At 40.8% G+C, this 21,258-nt stretch overlaps 1 protein-coding gene across 1 annotated transcript in view; it reads left to right on the top strand.

The window, feature by feature from the left end:
* Positions 1 to 21,258, top strand: part of ENTREP2 (endosomal transmembrane epsin interactor 2) — a 559,705-nt gene that overhangs the window by 314,919 nt on the left and 223,528 nt on the right. Inside the window, exon 3 of the mRNA XM_069956552.1 lies at positions 11,921 to 12,031. Within this exon, the coding sequence (XP_069812653.1) occupies positions 11,921 to 12,031 (111 nt within the window). The remainder of the gene's footprint in view (positions 1 to 11,920; positions 12,032 to 21,258) is intronic.

The raw sequence follows: 21,258 nt of genomic DNA, 5'->3' as shown, positions 1-21,258 counted from the left end.
ACTAGGAATAGGCAGGACTTTAAAAAAAAGCTTTAACTGTGATTGGCTGGATAAACTATGTCTCCTGAATATACGAATAGGTGATTTCAGATTTGTCACTTGCTGGTTGGAGCTAGAGAGGACAGACTGTACACCAGGGAGGGAGAGCTTTTAGGTGAAGTTAGGTAGAAAGGGACCCCTAAAAGTCCTTTTACAGGGCTAAAATTATAGAAAGCAGAGATCTACAAGCTGTTTTGAGACACTGGGGGAGATTTATCAAAGGGTGTAAATATACACCTGGTTTAAACTGCCCACAGCAACCAATCACAGCTCCTCTTTTATTCTACCAGAGCTGAAAGCTGAGCTGTGATTGGTCGCTGTGGGCTGTTTACACCAGGTGTATATTAACACCCTTTCATAAATCTCCCCCAGTGTGTTCAGGGTCTTATTAGATGAAGCGATTTTTAACGTTTACCGACAAGAGATTGCAAACAAAATTGTTTATCGTTAACCTGAAATCGTTCACCATATTACACAGAACTATAGTTGTTAGTTCCAATCGTTATTGCGAACGTTACTATGATCGTTTACTTCATCTGATCCCAGCAAAGCAATGAACAATGTGCAATTACAATGAACGTGTAGTGAACAAATGTGGAACTTGAGCGAGCGAATGTGGAATTACAGTGAATGAAAAAAAAAAAAAGTAATTTACGTTCATTATAAAAAAAACGGATCAAAACACATGTTTTTTTTTAAGTACGTAAAAACCTAGCTGACCTTATATTTGTGTATGTTAAAAAAGGATCCATTTTGATACTTTTTTTTTTCCTTATAATGGAAATCAATAGAAAAACTGATCAAAATGGATGCACACAAATGCATCTGTTTTTCAATTCATTTTTTTATTTTGAAAAAGCAGATAGAAAAAATATAATGCAAAAATGTAGTGTGGACCCAGCCTAATGGTGTGTTTACACAGACAGATTTATCTGACAGATTTTGGAAGCCACGGCCAGGAACACACTATAAACAGGGAACAGGTCATAAAGGAAAGACTGAGATTTTTCCTCTTTTCAAATCCATTCCTGACTTTGGCATCCAAAATCTGCCAGATAAATCTGTCTGTGTAAACGCTCCATTAATAGCAGTGATATGGAAAGGCCTGTTAACCGCACACATGTACCTGCTAATTGTTAATAGCCAAAGAAATTGGCTTTTAGCAGGACTCCTGCACATACCCTTGATTTACTTGCCTATGTGAATCTCTCTTTCAATACAATGGTTAAACAACTCCTCCGTTTCTCAAATGAAACCCCCCCCCCCCCCCCCCCCATAGCTGTTCTTTCACATCATAATGAAATACAATGGTGTTCTTGGTTACTGCTGTAGGTGGTATGAAGGAAATTAGACCTCATTTATAACTTTCCTTTGCAAAGGCGGCTATACAAATGAAATAGATACATTAGCATGAGGTACCTTTTATAATTCAATTCAGATTGGCGGAGAACTTTGACATAACGTTCTTTTATTACAATGCACAAATTATATGATTTGGAAGCTACAAATGGGATGGAGGAGAGAGCCTTGTTTTGGCAGCCGGCCACATGGTTAATGGCAGCCTGAGTTGAAACCATAAATGAAAGAAATTCTGGAAGTAGAAGTAAGCTTTAGTTCCTAATAATCAAGGAGGCGCACGCTGGTATTTATAATAAAACTATAGTTTTAGGTTGTAGTTAGAGGAAGTAAGTTTGTCGAGTACCATGAGCGGTGAAGTGAAAAGCCTTTTCTTATTTTTAGCAGTTGTCTGCATATTGCAGCAATATATGATTGTTGAAATGCAATATTTAGCTACCTTCCCCACTGCTGTCAGATGTTTCATTAGGGGAATAAAGGTGCGTGTCTAAGGGTCAATTTACACAGAAAGATTCTGACAGATTATCTGCCAAAGATTTGAAGCCAAAGCCAGGAATGGATTTGAAAAGAGGAAAAATCTCGGGCTTTCCTTTATGACCTGATCTCTGTTTATAGTCTGTTTCTGGCTTTGGCTTCAAATCTTTGGCAGATAATCTGTCAGATAATTTTTCTGTGTAAATCGACCCTAAGGACAGCTAATCCTCAGACACATTTGACATGAAACAATGAAACTTGAAACATCAAAAAAATGTTTTTGCATATAAAACATCCACTACTAATTGTTAAAGAAAAGGGGGCGATCAGAGTTACCAACTGTGGAAACATTCACAGACAGTCCACAAATACCAGGTGTTTTTTCCCTGTTGTATGTACAGTCTGGCAAAAAAATGCACTGCCCGTGTTGTTGTTTTTTTTTTGTTTTTTTTTAGTTTTATTTCACCAACTTTGCAAATTCATGATGTACAGCTGTACCATGGACCACTCACACACCAGTCACCAGTCCTCTGTTCATCTTGCTCTTTTCCTCTGCCAGCCCTACCAGGGGTGGTGGGAGCAGCTCAGAGTAAGAATGCTTTTTCCTATACATATATACAATGTATACATTTCGCTACCTAACAGTGCAGAGTGTCTGGTTTCTTTATTACTATTGTACCCTCTCCTATCAGGACAGGTTTTGGGAACCTTTGTGCAGTAGTTTCAGGCCAGGAAGAGGAAGACAGATGAGCAGTGGCAGTATAGAGGTTCATCCGTTACTGCTGCTGCACCTCCTGGTACATGCCGCTGTGCTGTTTGGGACATGACAGCCATGGAGTGGAGGGGCAGTAGGGCGCCTGCACTTGCTTAGGACAGGGATTGGAGGCTTTAAGCTTCCTAATGCAATCTGTCAGACTCTCAGCTGGCCTTTAAAAAATCGCTAGCCAGCATATGGGAACACTGGTTTTATTGTGAAAGAGTATACCTTTTTGTGTATTTACACACTGTGTTAGTTTGGTGTTTTAACCCTTTCCCGCACGAGGACGTAACTGTACGTCCTCGCGCGGGTGCGGGCGTTAAGATCGGGGCCGCGCGGCGACCCTGCTCTGAACCGCCGCGGTCCCAGGTGCCTCATGTAGCCCAGGGCCGCGGCTATTAGCGGGCACGGTCCGATCCGCTAATAAGGTAATCAGATGCAGCTGTCAAAGATGACAGTTGCATCTGATTACTAGACGCAGCACTTCCCTGGTGTCTAGTGCCGGAGATGATCTCCGTTACTGCTGCCGGCCGAGGACCGCTCCAAGATGGCGCCGTCCCTGGCTCGGCACTCATTTGTTTTCGGCTGCAGCAGCCGAAAGCAAACGAGTGCCGATCTCATTGATCTTTGCTGTGCAATTATACAGCAAAGATCTCAATGAGAGATTAAAGTGTATATACTAGAAGTCCCCCAGGGGGGCTTCTAGTATATGTATAAAAAAAAAAAAAAAGGATTGTTATAAATAAAAAATCCCCTCCCCTAATAAAAGTCTGAATCACCCCCCTTTTCCCATGTTATAAATAAAAATAAATAAATAAATAAATAAACAAACAAACATGTTTGGTATCACCGCGTACGTAATCGCCCAAACTATTAATTAATCACATTACTGATCTCGCACCTTAAATGGCGTAAGCGCAAAAAAATCCCAAAGTGCAAAATTGTGCATTTTTGGTCGCATCAAATCCAGAAAATTTTTAATAAAAAGCGATCAAAAAGTTACATATGCGTAATCAAGGTACCGATAGAAAGAACACATCATGGCGCAAAAAAATTACACCTGACACAGCCCCATAGACCAAAGGATAAAAGCGTTATAAGCATGGGAATAGAGCAATTTTAAGAAACGTATATTTGTTAACAATGGTTTGAATTTTTTACAGGCCATCAGATAATATAAAAGTTATACATGTTATATATCATTGTAATCGTAACGACTTGTGGAACATACTGTATATAACATGTCAGTTTTTCCATAGGACACACGGCATAAAAACGAAACCCCCCCAAAGAAAAAGAATTGTGTTTTTTTTTTCAAATTCACTGCGCATATAATTTTTTTCTGGTTTTGCAGCATATTTTATGCAAGAGTTCAGCCTGCCATTGCAAAGTACAATTAGTGACGCAAAAAAAAGGGCTCATGCGGGTCTGTAGGTGTAAAAATGCAAGTGCCATGGCCTTTTAAGCAAAAGGAGGAAAAAATGAAAACGCAAAAACGAAAACTAGCCTGGTCCTGGGTTAAGTCCTGGGTTAAGCAGCTATGTTCACAAAGTTGTGGCAAAAAAACTGCTATAATGTATTCAACATTGCTGCTTTTTTTAACATTATCTTGATCAAATTAATTGTGTTTTAATGAATTCTGGGGTCTGAAGAAAAGGTATCTGTTAGAGAGATTGTCTAAGGGTGTTATTACAGGGGCCAATGGGGACCCGATAATAACTGTAAACGAGCGCCGATCTGCAGGTCGGCGCTTATTTACTGGGCCTATTACACGGCCCGATTATCGTTTAACAAGGGCTGCATGGAAATTGTTACCAATGTACTTGCAGCCCTTGTTTAAACTTTATACATTACCTATCCAGGCTGCAGGGCTGCTCTTGTGGCCTTCTTCTCTCCCGATGCCGTGCGCTCCAGCTTCAGAGCGGCTTGTCCCAGCTGACAGGCCGCTCATCTAATCACTGGCCGTGGCGGTCCTGGCCTGTGATTGGCTGAGCGGCCTGTCAGCTCAGAAGCTGGAACGCGCGGGACCCGGGGAGAAGCAGAGTGCAAGAGGAGCCCTGCAGCATAGGTAATGTAAATCGTCAGTAGCCTGCCGTGCACCGCTATTACACGCAGTGATGCGCAGTCTGCACCTGACAATTATAGGTTTAAATCTATATCAACGATCAGCCGATGATCGTTGTCATTGACTGATCGTTGTATTTATTACACGGATCGATAATCGGCTGGATCGGGCCGATTCTGACATTTATCTCTCCATAGAATAGGCCCCTAAGACAAGGGTGTCAAACTGTTGCCTCCAGCTGTTGCAAAATTACAATTCCCATCATGCCTGCACAGCATTTAGTGCAGTACCAACAACCAGTAACTAGGCATGGGGACGGAGCCACATCAACATGTAGTCACGCTGCCTTCGCTCTGTTTCCAGCCCCTCACATTTTGTCGGGAGCCTGAGTGCTGGGCTTTGCATTAAAGGAGACCTGTCACCCCCCGTGCCAGGCTCCCTACCCCCCGTTACAGCCCCCTATACTCACCTGATCCTGCCGGGTCCCGCTTCCTGATCCGGTCGGGTCACAAAGGTATGAGCGCCCAAAGCACGGCACGCGCTCACAGGAGAGTCCGACGCTCATAGAGAATGAATGGGAGTCCGATGCTCCGTCATTCCCTATGGGCATCGGACTCTCCTGTGAGCGCGCGTGCCGGGTTTCGGGCGCTCATATCTTCGTGACCCGACCGGATCAGGAAGCGGGACCCGGCGGGATCAGGTGAGTATAGGGGGCTGTAATGGGGGGTCGGGAGCCTGCCACCCCGGCACCGGGGGTGACAGGTCCTCTTTAAGTTCACTGCTCTCAGGCTGCCAATCAAGCTTGGCTGGCTGAGAAGAGGGCAGTATTACCACATGCTGCTATGGCTCCTCTCCCATGCCTATTTACTATTTCGAAATTGCCGCTCTGCCTACGTCTGACAGACAAAGCATTGAAGGTACTGGGGCCAAGTCACACGTCATGAGTGATTGTCCCAAATTGCCGGATCAGTTCTACTATTTTGACACAATCAGTTTTTCTTGATCTGTTGTTCCACTGTATGTACCCATCTTATACACGTTTGTATCTAAAGCACCAGTCAGCATTAGACTGACTTATGACATGAAGTATATTATATACTTTGCAAACCTTTTTTTTATTACCTCTACAGAATCTGTTTAAGACTAAACTTTGCTAACACACTTCATGAAATAAGATGAGATAAAACAGTTTGACTAGAGCAGACTAATATAAAACATTTAGACCATCTCTTTGTTCAGACAAAGGCTATAGACATTTGATAGAGAACAGTAAATAATTATGGGTGAAAGCCAGTACCACATGAAATGGCTAGCATTCCATAGTATGTTCCGGAATATTCCTATTACATCAACCAAAAACAGATGTATGACTCATTAATACTTTTTATAGCTGAAATGCTGTGATTCAGTATCCACCAGTGCACAGGTCACATCTGTAGCTTGATACAGAATAGCTATTTAGCATCTCAGTCCATTACTGAAACGCTTGTAGATTTAGACTGTTCATAGAGACACATACATACTACAATTTAAAACAAAGGCAAAGCAAAGCTTTTAGCATTGAAAAGGTTATAAATCAGATGTTCTCTCTTTTCCTGCCTTTCTCACAGTATTATAAAATCAGTAAGGCATTTCAGGCCTTACATGCAAATGTAGACATTTTTTTCTTTACATATGAGAATATTTATTACCAAAGGACTGAAGACATAATGTACTTTTTATAAGTGTCATACCTGATAAAAACATAATATAATAAAAATATATGTAAAGCCCTTATACACAATGACACCATCTGTTTAGTCATGTCTGAAAGTCTCATAATGCATACTGTACTGTAGGTCCCCATTTATTTAATTGTTAAAGATGTTCCCTGCTTTGCACTATTATTAGCAATGAAATTAGTCCCCAAGACTAGAACTTGGAGACCATAGAGGCTTAAAAACGCTTATTTCTTACTTATTTCTTCCTAAAAAAAAAAAAAAAAAACTTCAACATTATTCATGCAAATTCAGTTTCAAGAATCTCTACATCAGTGCAGCATACATAATGGAGTATTCTTGAAAATAATGCTGTGTTAAAGAATATAGTACAAGTTTAGACCTGATGTTATTTTCCACCACTTTTTTTTACAAAACTGTGAATGAACATTTACTCTTTGAGGAGCAGGCCCAAAATGACCCAGTGGACCGCGCAAATTTTTATTTTTGTGTTTTCGTTTTTTTCCCTCCTCCCCTTCTAAGAGCTCTATCACTTTCATTATTCTATCAACAGGGTCATGTGAGGGCTTGTTTTTTATAGGAATAGTTGTACTTTGTAATGGCATCTTTCATTCTACCATAACATGTATGATGGACCCCCAAAATATAATTTATGAAGATATAAATTGGTGAAATCGTAAAAAAGAATGCAATATGGTAAATTTTGGAGGGTTCCTGTGTCTACGTAATGCACTATATGGTAAAAGCGACATGATACCATTATTCTGTAGGTCAGCCCGAACACAACCAAATGCAGGTTTACACAGATTCTCTAATGTTATATATATTTTTTTATTAAATCCTTTTTTTTTCAATGGGGCTGTATGGGGTGTCATTTTTTGCGCCATGATCTCTAGTTTTTATTAATACCATATTTTTGTAGCTCTGAAGTTTTGATCACTTTTTAATACATTTTGTTTATATATATAATGTAACAAAAAATTGGTAATTCTGGCGCTTTTTTCCCTCTTTTCATTTACGCCATTCGCGATGACGATTGTTATATTTTAATAGATCAGACAATTATGCTTGTTCCGGTATATAATATGTTTATTTATTTATTTTTATATGTTTTATTAATATAATGGGAAAGGGGGGTGATTTTAACTTTTATTGGTGGAGGGGCTTTGGGGTATTTATAAAAACATTTCTTACTTTTTTACCCTTGGGGACTGGGGGACTTTTACCTGCAATTACTAGATTGCAGACACTGTACAATGCTATGCTATAGGCATAGCATTGATCAATGTAATTGGCGTTCCACTCATTGAGCCTGCCTTGCTGCAGCGCGATCGCTGCAGCCTTTCATTAACGGTGAGGGCCCGGCTCACTGCAGCCGGCCCCCACCTCCTATGAAGCGCGCTCTGCTTCGGAGTGTGCTTCATAACACAGGATGTACCGGTACGCCCAGGGTCCTCTGGGGACAGTTACCCATGACGTACTGGTACGTCTTAGGTTGCCTAGGGGTTAATAAATGTGCCCTAATGCCTTCTATACTGAGGAATGCCCCAAAATGAACATGTCTTTGTATTGTGTTTAATCCAGAGGTCTTAAACATGGGCGGGTAAATGGGAAGTATATTAAAAAAAAGAGTTGACAGGCCACATGCCTACAATACATACAATACAAAATTGTTGTTAATCAAAAAAGTATTTGTCTCTTCATGTAGCAAAAATGTCCCCCTGTGCCCTATATAGTGATTATGTTCCCTGTGCCTTCATATAGTAATAGTGCCCCTTTTGCCCCCATTCAGTAATATTGTCCCATGTGCCCCCATTTAGTAATAACACCCCTTTTATCACCATTTAGTGATATTGTCCCCTGTGCCCCATTTAGTAATAACGCCCCTTTTATCACCATTTAGTGATATTGTCCCCTGTGCCCCATTTAGTAATAACGCCCCTTTTTAGAAACATAGAAGATTGTCGGCAGAAAAAGACCACTGGGTACATCTAGTCTGCCCTTTTAGTATTTTCTTTCTTATTATCTTAGGATAGATATATGTCTATCCCAGGCGTGTTTAAATTCTGTTATTGTAGATTTACCAACCACCTCTGCTGGAAGTTTGTTCCAGGTATCTACTACTCTTTCAGTAAAATAATATTTTCTTACATTGCTTCTGATCTTTCCCCCAACTAACCTCTCACTGTGTCCTCTTGTTCTTGAGCTCAGTTTTTTACTAAAAACACTCTCCTCTTGAACCTTGTTTAGTCCCTTAACACAGTGTGCCACGACACATGGTCGGGTGTGCCGCGGGGAAAGTTCCCCAAACTATGGTGCCCCTGTGAAACAGGAGAAAACAATGGGGGAGAGAAACCTGGGGATGGTGGAGAAACAGGGGAGAGAAGCAGGGGGGAGAGAAGCATGGTGGAGAGAAGCACAGGAGAGAATCAGGGGGGAGAAGCACAGGAGAAAAGCACAGGAGAGAGAAGTTTGGTGGAGAGAAGCAGGGGGGAGAGAAGTATGGTGGAGAGAAGCACAGGAGAGAAGCATGGTGGAGAGAAGCACAGGCGAGAAGCAGGGGGGAGAAGCACAGGAGAGAAGCAGGGGGGAGAAGTATGGTGGAGAGAAGCACAGGAGAGAAGCACAGGGGGAGAAGAAAACAGGCCCAGGTTTCACACTGAGTGAGTATAAATACATTTAGAATCTATATTATTAACTATATGTATAATATGTACTGTTTTAGTGTCATTTTGTGCCATTTTGGTTGGTGGTGTGCCCCGGGATTTTTTAAGTATAAAAAGTGTGCCGCAGCTCAAAAAAGGTTGAAAATCACTGCCTTAACATACTTAAAGGTTTCAATCATGTCCCCCCTTTCCCGTCTTTCCTCCAGACTATACAGATTCAAATCTTTAAGTCTTTCCTGATATGATTTATGCCTCACACCTTCCACCATTTTTGTAGCCCGTCTTTGGACCCATTCTATTTTATCAATGTCCTTTTTTAGGTGAGGTCTCCAGAACTGGACACAGTATTCCAGATTTGGTCTCACCAGAGCTTTATACAGCGGGATCACAATCTCCCTCTTCCTACTGGTTATACCTCTAGCTATACACCCCAGCATACGATTTGCTTTCCCCACCGCCTGGTTGCACTGGTGACTCATTTTAAGGCTGTCAGAAATCATTACCCCTAAATCCTTCTCTTCTGAAGTCTTTTCCAACACAGTACTGCCGATGTGATACTCGGATAGGATTCCTCCTCCCCAAGTGCATTATTTTACATTTGGAAACGTTGAACTTCAATTTCCACTGTTTGGACCACTTATCTAGCAAAGCTAAATCGTTTTCCATATTACTGACACCTCCTGGAATATCCACCCTATTGCACACTTTTGTGTCGTCAGCAAACAGACAAACTTTACCTACCAACCCTTCTTCTATGTGACTTACAAACATATTAAAAAGAATAGGACCCAGAACAGACCCTTGTGGCACACCACTTGTAACCAGTCTCTGCTCAGAATATACACCATTAACAACAACCCTCTGATATCTATCCTTCAGCCAACCACAAATCCACTGAACTATCCAGGGATTTAGTCCAATTTTCTCCAACTTCTCTATCAGCTCTTTATGGGGAACTGTATCAAAAGCTTTGCTGAAGTCCAGATAGGCGATATGCAGGGCACAACCTTCATCCATCACTTTTGTGGCATAATCATAGAAATCAATGAGATTAGTCTGACATGATCGGCCCTCAGTAAAGCCATGCTGGTTTGGATCCATCAAATTGTTGATTCTTAGATGATTCATTATCTTCTTTTTTAGAAGAGTTTCCATCATTTTCACTACTACAGATGTCAGGCTCACTGGCCTGTAGTTACTGGGCTCTTCTCTATTCCCCTTCTTGTGGATTGGTATAACATTGGCTGTTCTCCAATCATCGGGGACATCTCCTGTTAGCAGGGATTGGTTATGCAGATCTGTCAGGGGGGCAGCAATCACAGATCTGAGTTCTTTAAGAACCCTGGGATGGATCCCATCTGGACCCATCGCCTTATTCAGCTTTACAACCATTCAGTAATATTGTCCCCTGTGCCCCCATTTAATAATAATGCCCCTTTTATCATCATTCCGTAATATTGTCCCTGTGCCCCCATTTAGTAATAATGCCCCTTTTATTACCATTTAGTAATATTGTCCCTGTTCCCCCATTTAGTAATAATGCCCCTTCTATTACCATTCAGTAATATTGTGTCCCCTGTGCCCCCATTTAGTAATAATGCCCCTTCTATCACCATTCAATAATAATGCTGCCTATGCTTTCATTCAGTAATAACGCAGAGATGAGATCTCCACTTTGTGTCACTACAAGGACTTTGGGGGGTAATTTATCAAGTTGTCTGTGTTGCTCAATGATACAGGCTGTATTATGATCATCTCGCTGCCTGTACCTTGGGAGAAGGCATAGAATGGCCTATGCACCCACCAGAACCTTTTGAGAAACTTTACTGAAATAAGAACTAAGTTCCTCAAACTAGCAGTTATTTTAACAAAGGGCTTTTTTGTTATACATTCCGTATAAACAGATGGTGCACAACGAAACAGATTATTGAAAAACATAATCCTGCCATCATCATTATATCATTATCATATCATTATAATGCCAGGAGGTCCAGTTAAAATCTTTTCAGTACTGTACTGGCACAGCTGCGTGGCTCATAGGACGTGGTAATAAGCCCTCAGTTTGTGAGAACCAGCTGGTTGTTACCCGTTAAAGGGTGGCCCACTGACCTACCCAGCCCACAAACATAGGAATGGCTGAATGGATTGTGGCACATTTCAAGTCTGGACCTGTTGGGGTAAATAGACATTAGTCTCCATACTTGAGGCATAGATAAAGGGGTGCTAAGGATGCAGTCACAGCCAAGCAACTTTTACATGTAAGGCCTCATTCACACGTTCAGTGATTTTTCTGGCTCGCAAAACCTCCCGCTATTTTTTGTCCGTGAACCATTAAAAATCATCTGTAATTGCATCCGTTTTCGTATCCATAAAATGTTGAACTGTTAAAAAAATGGGACTAGTTTGCGTAGATTTGATCCACGTTTTTCACGGATGTCATGGATGTGACATCCGTGACGTCCACAAAACACATGGATCCCGTGGACTTCTATTGGTAATCAGTACCGCAATCACAATCTGCACTAGGACATTTTTTTATGGAACGGATTGCGGATCAAAATGAAAGTGGACTGTATGAATTAGCCAATATAAATTAATGTGCACTAAGCTGAACCGTGATTGCGGATCCACAAATACGGACAGCTTTGGTGAACGCGTGAATAAGGCCTAAGAAGTTTATAAGTGGTGAAGTGGCCATTTACAGATTTGCTAATAAAACCAAAACATTAAATGTAATATAGTCCCTCTATTATGTTTTTCCTAAATGTATTTGCATTTTTTGTGCAGTTTTGTTTTAACATTTAGCAGCTGTTTTACTAATGTGCTGTTTGTGATCTATTTTCAGATAACCTTTTTTATGCTGCTGTCTGCTGTTTGTGTCATGCTCAACTTGGCGGGATCCATTCTGTCTTGTCAAAATGCACAGCTAGTCAGTTCTCTTGAAGGCTGTCGACTGGTAAGTACCTGCACTGTGCCCTATATTAACCTGAATATTACGGCATATTTACTGCACAATTAACTTTTCAAGTGGAGAATGGCATAATACTGAACCTTGTCGCAAAAAACTCCACTTCCAAGGATAACAAGTGTCTTAATGTTAGCAGTACAGCACAAGACTTGGTGATAGTCCCTGATCTGGGACACGGTGCTTTCATCTTGGCAGAAGTTATGAACACATCTGTAGTGCAGAAATCCCTTGCAAATCCACTTGTCATATGAAAGTAAACTATACCTGAGCGTTCTGCTCTTAGTGGAAAAGGGGAAATGGTCTTAACCCCTTCCTGATTGATTCACGTGACAGGTAGAGGAAGGCCTCTCCATACACAGCATATGTCAATTGCCATCTGCAGCAAACACCCACTGCTAATGACAGACAATAGCGATTCCATTGATGCTGGTCATTTATCTCCTAAGGGTATGTTTTGCACACTGTGGAGTGTAAATCAATGCCAATGCAATGTGAATGCATGTATAAACACAGCCTTAAAGTCACAACAAACAGCAATCACAGCATTTAGGTTTTTGTCTGGCAGGTCCGTCAAGGCCTCTTCAGTCGGCGGATCAGTAAAGTTGCCAGGTATCGGCACCTGTCTAATCTTATATTGATGACCTATCTGGAGCATAGGCCATCGATTCTAAAAGGTTTGATCACCTCTTCAATGAAGCACAAGAAAGGAAACCCATTTATTTTATTGTCAAAGAAATTACTTTATATTATAATTTATTTAGAATTTGACAATAACATTATGTGCTTTTTACCTATTTTTAATAAGAGTATATAGAGTATATATGGTAGATCCCCCTAACTCTTCAAAACATTCAAGTCCTATATGTTTTTAGTATTTAGAAAGGATTACAAAAAGCACGCATATAATCCAGAAGGCAAGAAGTTAACTGAAACATAATAACATGCAGTACTGACAGAAATACAATAGTCTGCCCCTTGTGAGTACAGTTGGTGAAATTTGTTGCATTTTGCAGTGCGCTAGAATAACTGTGTCCAGCAGACAAATGAGGTAGGAGACCCGGAGGCCTCTGTGGTTTATATTTAGCAAAGTGTATTGGCAAATCTCCAACTTCTAACACACTTGAACTCTTTTAAACAGTAGGCTATCCCTCTGTACTTCACTCATTTCCCCTTTTATTCCTTAAATTCCTTATAATACACTTACTGAAAAGAAATTTATTGCCCATAGATTGTGCCAGAACACTGCACATATGAAAGGTATTTAGCTTACTTTTTATGTACACAGCGTAACATATGCATATTTACTGATTTACAATTATTTTTATGTGAACTTAATAAAGACGTTTTACATATCTCTTATTGACTTTGCGGGAGCCTAAGCGTGCATGTACTTTAATTCTCCACCAGGTACCCTGTTCTCCCAGCAGTTGAACCCATTATTAAGTGTACTTTTATGGCATATGTACTGTATATAATAACTATTATTTAATATAGGGGAAGCTCTAGATCATGCCCATTTCTTTCTGATGGATCAGAAAGGCTGCTTTGAACCTCGGGATGCATTCCTTCTCCCTCCCCCACCCATCCCTGCTTTGACTGATTGATGTGCATGATTCACTGCAGGAATATGAGATCTGTATGTCATTCAATTTAAGAGGGGAGGAGTTGGGGAGGGAAACAGCCTTTTTGACCCTTGAGCTCTGAGCATGATCTAGAGCTGACAGTTTCCCTTTAAGATTTTCTTATTCAAAGCCGGGTTCAAAATTCTAATTATTATAAAATAATTTCATAGCTTTGTTTACATGTGTAAACAGCTGTACTGTTAAATGTTATTTGTATAAATATATAAAAACAATTTTAAAGGAGTTTAGTCTATATAAGCGTCATTCATCACGTTTCATGTTTGACCTCCTTTGGTCTGCAGACCCACTGCCATTCATCATGGCATAGATTCTACTTGGTGTAGAAACACTTCTGCAGTAACAATGAATGTTGACAAAGGTTATTGTAAGTTTTTAACATTTTCATGGAGGCGCTGATGGCGTGTTTTAAGGTCTTACAAGATTAAAATCTATGGAATGTGAAACGCAAAGAAGCAAGAAAAACTCCTAACTATATGGCCCTTGTGGCATGGTGCATTGTCCTCTTGAAATTGTCTTTCCATAATAGGGTATAAAGTTGCCATGGAGGGATGAACTTGGTCAGCCACAATGCTTAGAAGCTACTGCTAAGCCCCACTGTCAAGTTATGTCTATTCACAAGTACCCAAGGGCTTATGATCTGCCAAGAAAACATTCCCTACATCATTCCCTATCAGTCGGCTGCCTTTGAACTCTGTGCTGCTTCAGGTGCTTGGAAAAGCTGGATCCAGTCCTGGGAAACTTCTCCCAGTTTCTCAGGACTGGATCTAATTTTTCCTGGCACGCAAAGAGGAATGGCATGGAGCAGAATGGAGTTCAAAGGCAGACGACTGATAAATCAACTGCTGCGTTAATGAAGTGCTTCACTTCCTTCATCTCTACTTCCTGTTTCTTTTAAACAGCAGTGTCACTAGAAATGGTCTCCTGCTGTTACATCCCTTTAGTGCTAAGGAACAATGAGTTGTGCATTCAGCCATGTTAAGGACCTTTTACGTGGACTGATTATCAGCCAGGATCGTTGCTAAAAGCTCTTCTTCGGCCGTTAATCAGCCCATGTAAAACAGCTTATTGCATCTTTCGAGCTGGCTTTAAACTTTATCGATATTGGTCGCACATCTTCATATCGGAAGATATGCAGCAGATAGCAGAGTAAGTCTGACATCTCGGATATGCGTATATACATGCTGCTAGTTTCAAGATACCTAGCACACAAACGCAGTCCCAAGTTCCTCCCCCTTAGACTAAAAGTAAAACCTGTTCAATCCTAACAGGGGTCATAACTTTCCCACAAGGGGTCATAGGGTACCATAGGATCTGACTGGGCCCCAGAACTTTTAGGCCAAACATAGCTTCTCTACCCAGCTTTGAGTACTAGTTCCACGCATCCATACCCGGAGTCCTAGAGAAGATTGAGACGCAGGGGGCATATGGAATTACGGCTCCAGGTCATCTACATGTAGTCTCCAGCACCATTTGGTTTAGGGAATTTGCTATCAAAGCCTTGGTGCCTGTTGGACTATGAGAGGTGGGAGCTTTTACACTTGGAGGGCTATAGAGAGATGCCCCCCACCCTCCCAGCGGAGCATGAATCCTGGGAAGAAGACCTACAGCTAAAAAAAACTCCTATATACAGTATATGTATTACACATGCACATTAATTTCTGCAAAACACCTGTGGGGTCAAAATGCCAATCTTGCTCAAGTCAGGCCATTTAAAAGGGTACTATTTCTTTAAACGATTTCCCAAAAATTGCATCCTTTTTCCAATTATTATATGCATTATTGTTCAAAATTACAGTTAAAGTGTCTGCTTCTTTAATCTTCACTTATGGTGGCATTATCACACCTAACGTTGGGTAATGCAGTACACACCACACCTTCTCCTCAAAGTGGTTTGTTGCTTATATAGCATTCATAAATATTTCTCATTCTGTTTGATGTTTTGTAAATCAATGTACTTGATGTTAACTATGAAGGTTTTTCTACTGCCTCGTGCTCATTCTGAACTCCATAGAGTACCTTCATTATTGCTTTTTTCCAAACAAAACATCTCTACAGGGATTGTACTTAACATCACAATAGATTCTGTTTAATGTACAGTTCCCTGTTTACGGAAACAATGTCAGAAAAAAGCCCATCACTCTGGCCAGAAATTATGTGTGAACAAAGATATCTCAAATCTGCCAATCTTAGAAAAGCAATGTAATCTAACATATCCTTGCATGCAGTCCTTCAATTTTTCATTATTTCTTAGTTTCCACTTAATCAGCTGCGTGCTGTTTTCAATTTCAGCCTTTTCTATTTCCCATCTCTTGGTATTCCCTTTATTAGAGCTGATGAATCCAATTTCATTTAACATTAGTATTCATTCTATATCACGCATAAAATACTTCATTTAAATTCACAATATTCAATAATGTCCTACGCTGAAATCCAACTTGAGCTTGGTGCGGGCCTCTTTATTAGGGCATCGGGAGCTGTTTAACGCCAGACAATTTAAACCAGGTCTTGACCTCGGCTTAATCTCTCTGTAAAGTATGCATTTCAGTGTGGCACACTATTTGCAGCTGTCAAGATAACGAATCAGTTGCAATTAGCGTAATAAGAAAAACACCAAACAAAACAGATCCATCTGACTGAACATGATCTTCATGAACATTTCATACTGTTTAACAGCCATCAAAGTAACGGCTATTAAATATGGTCCAGTGAAAAATCGTAGAATGACGTGAATGGAAATGTTTGTACAAGTCAACATGATTTTTGCCTCGTGCCACTGCTTTGTGTAATAGGGTAAAAAGATTCCTTAGACATCTAATGAACTAAGGAGTGTAAAATTTTACAATACATCTTGGCCATTAAAAAAAATTGATCAGATAAATGGTATTCTTTGACATGGTCAAATTATCTTGGTGCAATATATACATGCTCATGCCCATAACCTTTCCATTTGTCTTACTAAGAATTTAGAATCTATTTTGCGGAGAAAAAATTGTGAATGATATACACCATGAATAAAACAACAGTAGAGTTGTCTTATAACCTTTATTTTCTATAATATGTTAACATGTTGAGTTTTACCATTATACACTGCTGAGGTTGTAGGGGTGGAATGGGTGCAAGGGGCGGAATGGGGTATTTGGGACCCACCAGAGGAAATGATTCTTGGGGCCCACCAAGGGACAACCAGTGAGAAGCGACATGCTAAATAACATGTTTTCAGTCAAACTATAACTCTCAGAATGCTCTACACTTTTGATGCTCCTAGAATATTCTGGAAGTTGCAGTTATGAAAGGACAGACCTGTGTAGAGGCTTCTGGTAGCTACAGTCTGTGGGTCATAAACATCAGCCCTGAAGATCCTGATTATCTGTCTATGTGTACTCCCAACATATGCATACTTACTTGACCTGTTCTCCCGCCGCTGACAGTATAGGGTATAGACTCTATACAGAGTGTTTCTTTCCGATCATCAGATGTTCAAAAAACAGAGGAATTATTGCAGAAGTGGCAGCTCGGGATTTGGCAGTGGCAGGGGAACAGGACAAGTAAAAATGCATTATGAACACAATGTCCCCCGCAGCTCCAACAGCCTGGCCAGGTATTACATTTTCTTGGACAACCTTTTTAATCCCCTCTGAACCCCATTATACCAGTTAGGGCCTCTCATTGTCCCCACATAGTAGTTAGATGCCCCTCTATCCATCCATATACAAGTTAGCCATCTCTGTGCAGGAATTAATAAGAAAGTATATACATCTTTTCATTATGTTGTTGTTTTTTTTCCTTTCTTTTTTTGTGTGGGTTCCAACAGTAGTTTTGGCTTGCAAACACTGCTACAAAGTATTGACAGAAATACTGCTGTGTGAGAGTGGCATAGGGTTCATGTTACCCTTACTTTCCAAGCAAATATCTTTTATATTTGTCTAAAAATCTTTCATAACATCCTCCGTCTTGAATAGTATTTCTTCACAATCAAAATAAGAGTTCAATTGGGGATAAGAGCTGCCTCAATTCCACTAGTCAATATGGGCTCTGCTCAATACACTGAACTAAATAACTTTCTGCTCCTTCCAGTTGAAATGCAGCCCGATCAATCCATATTAAATGGAACCAAGGAAAATGACTTGAGAGGATATTGTATCATTTCCTTTATTTCTAGCACTGTCTCCTACATTTTTACCTGCTCTGATTTCTAGGTTATCCAAAGTGGTTCCCAATGTACACTGGTAAATGTCAACTCTGTGATTAAAACCATTTTTCATGTTAGCATGATTTATTTCAGATCCATGTACTCTGAACTACTTTCTTTCTTTCCCAAAAGCTGGCAGGATCTAATAAATATGAAGGTTGCATTTTCTCTATTGATTCATCAGTTAGACAATACACTTGTAACATTGGGGCTATGTTCACACAAAGTCTTTTTATGCAAAATAACAGCCCTTGTTTTTAAAACAAAGCCTCTTATTTTACAATGACAGCTGCCAATAATGCTCATGATCATAATTTACGTTCGTTGTTATCAAACCGTTATATTGCCAAAAAAAAGACATTGTGTGAACAGGAAAGGACAGTATTCCTATACATGGCATTTTACCCGCAAGGCACACAGACTAACAGGGCCAGTGAGAAGCTGCAAAGCGGCACAACATTGCTTATTATTATTCATTGTACCCTGTCTCTAAGTTAGCATAGTATTACAGCACACATTTACTTGCTAAGCTAAGCGGTAAACATTTTGTTCTGCATTTACCATACAGGTTTCTCCTCTTTTAACTGAGTGGTTTGACCTCATACAGTATATCTGCAGTGATTGTAGTGCAGCAGCCAATAAAAGTATCTATGAATATAAATGATACTGCTATTCATACTCCCCTGATGACAGGACTGTTATAAGTGGCAGAAACACGTTGGGGGCCACATTAACTATATTTGGATGAACACACATTGTTAGGCATCTTGGTGGTAATACACACTTTTTACCACCTGATTCTTTGTGTAATCCACACAATTATACCTGCAGCAGATTATATACATGTGAACATACCTTTAGGGCCCTATTCCACAGTAACGATAATCGGCCGGATCGGCCCCATTTGGCCCGATTCGGCCGATTATCGTTCGGTGAAATAGAAAGAGCGATCAGCCGATGATCGTGTCATCGGCTGATCGTTCATTTAGAGCCAGACCTAAAATCATCGTTCCCCCACCGCGCATCGCTACGGTTGAATAGCGGTGCGCGGCGGGCGACCGACGATTTGAGAAGAAACAGCAGCATCATCATCATTCATTACCTGGCTGCAGGGCTTCTTCTCTGCGCTGTCTTCATCCCCGGGTCCCGCGCGCTCTATCTTCTGAATGGCCGGTCAGCTGACGGAGCGCTCAGCCAATCACAGGCCGGGACCGCCGTGGCCTGTGATTGGCTGAGTGTGGCCTGTCAGCTGACCGGCCATTCAGAAGATAGAGCGCGGGGGACCCGGGGAGGAGACGGAGCGGAGGACAAGCCCTGCAGCCAGGTAATGTATGATGCTGCAAGGGCTGCAAGGACATCGGTAACAATGTCCTTGCAGCCCTAGCTCAACGATCATCGGGCCGTGGAATAGGCCCAGTAAACGAGCGGCGATCTAGCAGATTGCCGCTCATTTACATCGTTGATCAGGCCCTCCTCAGCCCGTGGAATAGGACTCTTAGAGTAGGTTCACAAGTACCGTATAACAGCAGATTTTATGCTGTGAGTTTAGCAGTGAAATCCCCTAAAACAATGATTACTATTCAAGTCACTCCATTCACGCAGCGGATTTTCATTCCATTATGTGAATATAGTGCCATAGCCATGTAAAACTTAGATATTTATCTGCTTACCTGTCTGCACTCCCCCTGCATGCTCCTGCTTGCTTCTTCAGGTTCCCTGTTTACTGCAGGCCCGCTCAGACAATATACAAAGGAAGTTCATCAGCTCACCATCTGAATGGTACCCTAAGCAAAGGTGCGGTTTCTTCCGTGTCGAAGCATTCTGGAACAATATTATGCCCCGTTTCCTTGATGAGTCACTAGTATAGTATGTATAGTACACATAGTACACAGTTCCATAACAAGGCTTTGTTGTATGAACATCTTAAAAATAACAAATCATTTTAAAATACTACAATAAAGCCGCTCAGACAATCACTGTGCTGTCCAGTCGCAGCCAGCAATAGTTTATTCCTGAACACACCTGTCAGTTATGTATTTCATGAATGAACCTACGTTAGCATATGCACAGCACAGTTACATGTTCCTCTACAGAGGTTAGCGCTGTGGGAACTGGGTTTTCTCTGCTGATGGGAACTCTACTGATATCTTTATTTACGTATTTAAATTTGTAATTTTTACTTTAGGTTCTTACACTTTTCTGACTTTTTTTTTAACTACTGGTCTGTATTTCTACTTACATTATTCCCTACACTAATGTTGTTCCCCCCTCCAGTGTCTCTCTCTGCCTACCTGCATCTGAGCCGAGCATCAGGTGACAGGACTCTATATAGATTGAGGTCACCTGAGTCAGTTGTACAATCACTGCTATGCCAGTGGCCAACGTGGCTACAGCATATCAGGAAGTGCCATGCCTTCCCTGTGAGTTTATTGGCTAATTAAAGCTGCAAAACATGCAAGGAGGAGACTTGCACTTTGACCTGAGCACCATGAATTGCAGTGACGAGTAGCCCAATGCTTTATCGAGCACTATGCTCAGTAGAGCATGCTCTCTTCACACTAGTCCCTAAATAAAATGTGCCATCTAATTCTTCTCTCTCCTACCACCAGTCTCAGTTGCTTTCAGGTAGTCTCTCAGTTTTTGTGATGTTTTTTCTATATGATGCCATGTGACATACAGATATGAGCCACAAATGTCATATGACTATAGACTAAAGCATTGAGGGAGTGCCTGGAAGTGATAGAGACCAAAAGAAAACATGTTTTGCATGGGCATGCAGGGGGCCTGAGAACCACCAGTGGATATGGAGTAACACTGATCTAAGCAACTTCATTGACGTTTGCAACCAAGTCCTTACTAGAATATGAATGAGAGCTGCTATAGTAAGGCCACTTATTTTCTGACAAGCTTTTGATAGAAGAGGCCCATATTTTGTGTCTGCTGCACGACTTTGAAAATATCCATTCCATTTGCTTATTAAATACAATTGTATGTTTACAAAGAAGAAATGAAAAAATCAATAAAGTCATAAACCAAGATATGGAAGAGAGAGGAATGTCGAAATAACCGGAATGCTTTATTTGTTCTTGTCCAAGGGAGTTTAGTTATATAGTGAAGATTCCGAAGGCATTTTATAATTTAGGAATTGCATTCCAGAATTCTTAATCTTGGCTGGAACAAATGATACCTGTAATTTTCTATAGATTGCCTCTTCCATCCCCAGCAGCATACATTATAGCCGTAAGAGAAGGCAATAAACCCTACTGATTTATCATTTGCAGACATGTTATTTGTCTTTGTATACAATGAACATATAATCTCTCAGAATTAAAATACCGCTAGTTAAACACAGGATGAATGAATATGATAAAAGTAGACTATGA

This window comes from Dendropsophus ebraccatus, chromosome 1 (genome assembly GCF_027789765.1).
Source record: "Dendropsophus ebraccatus isolate aDenEbr1 chromosome 1, aDenEbr1.pat, whole genome shotgun sequence".
NCBI lineage: Eukaryota > Metazoa > Chordata > Amphibia > Anura > Hylidae > Dendropsophus > Dendropsophus ebraccatus.
Note: the sequence above shows the minus strand (reverse complement) of the source record. Positions and strands in the feature narration are given on the sequence as shown.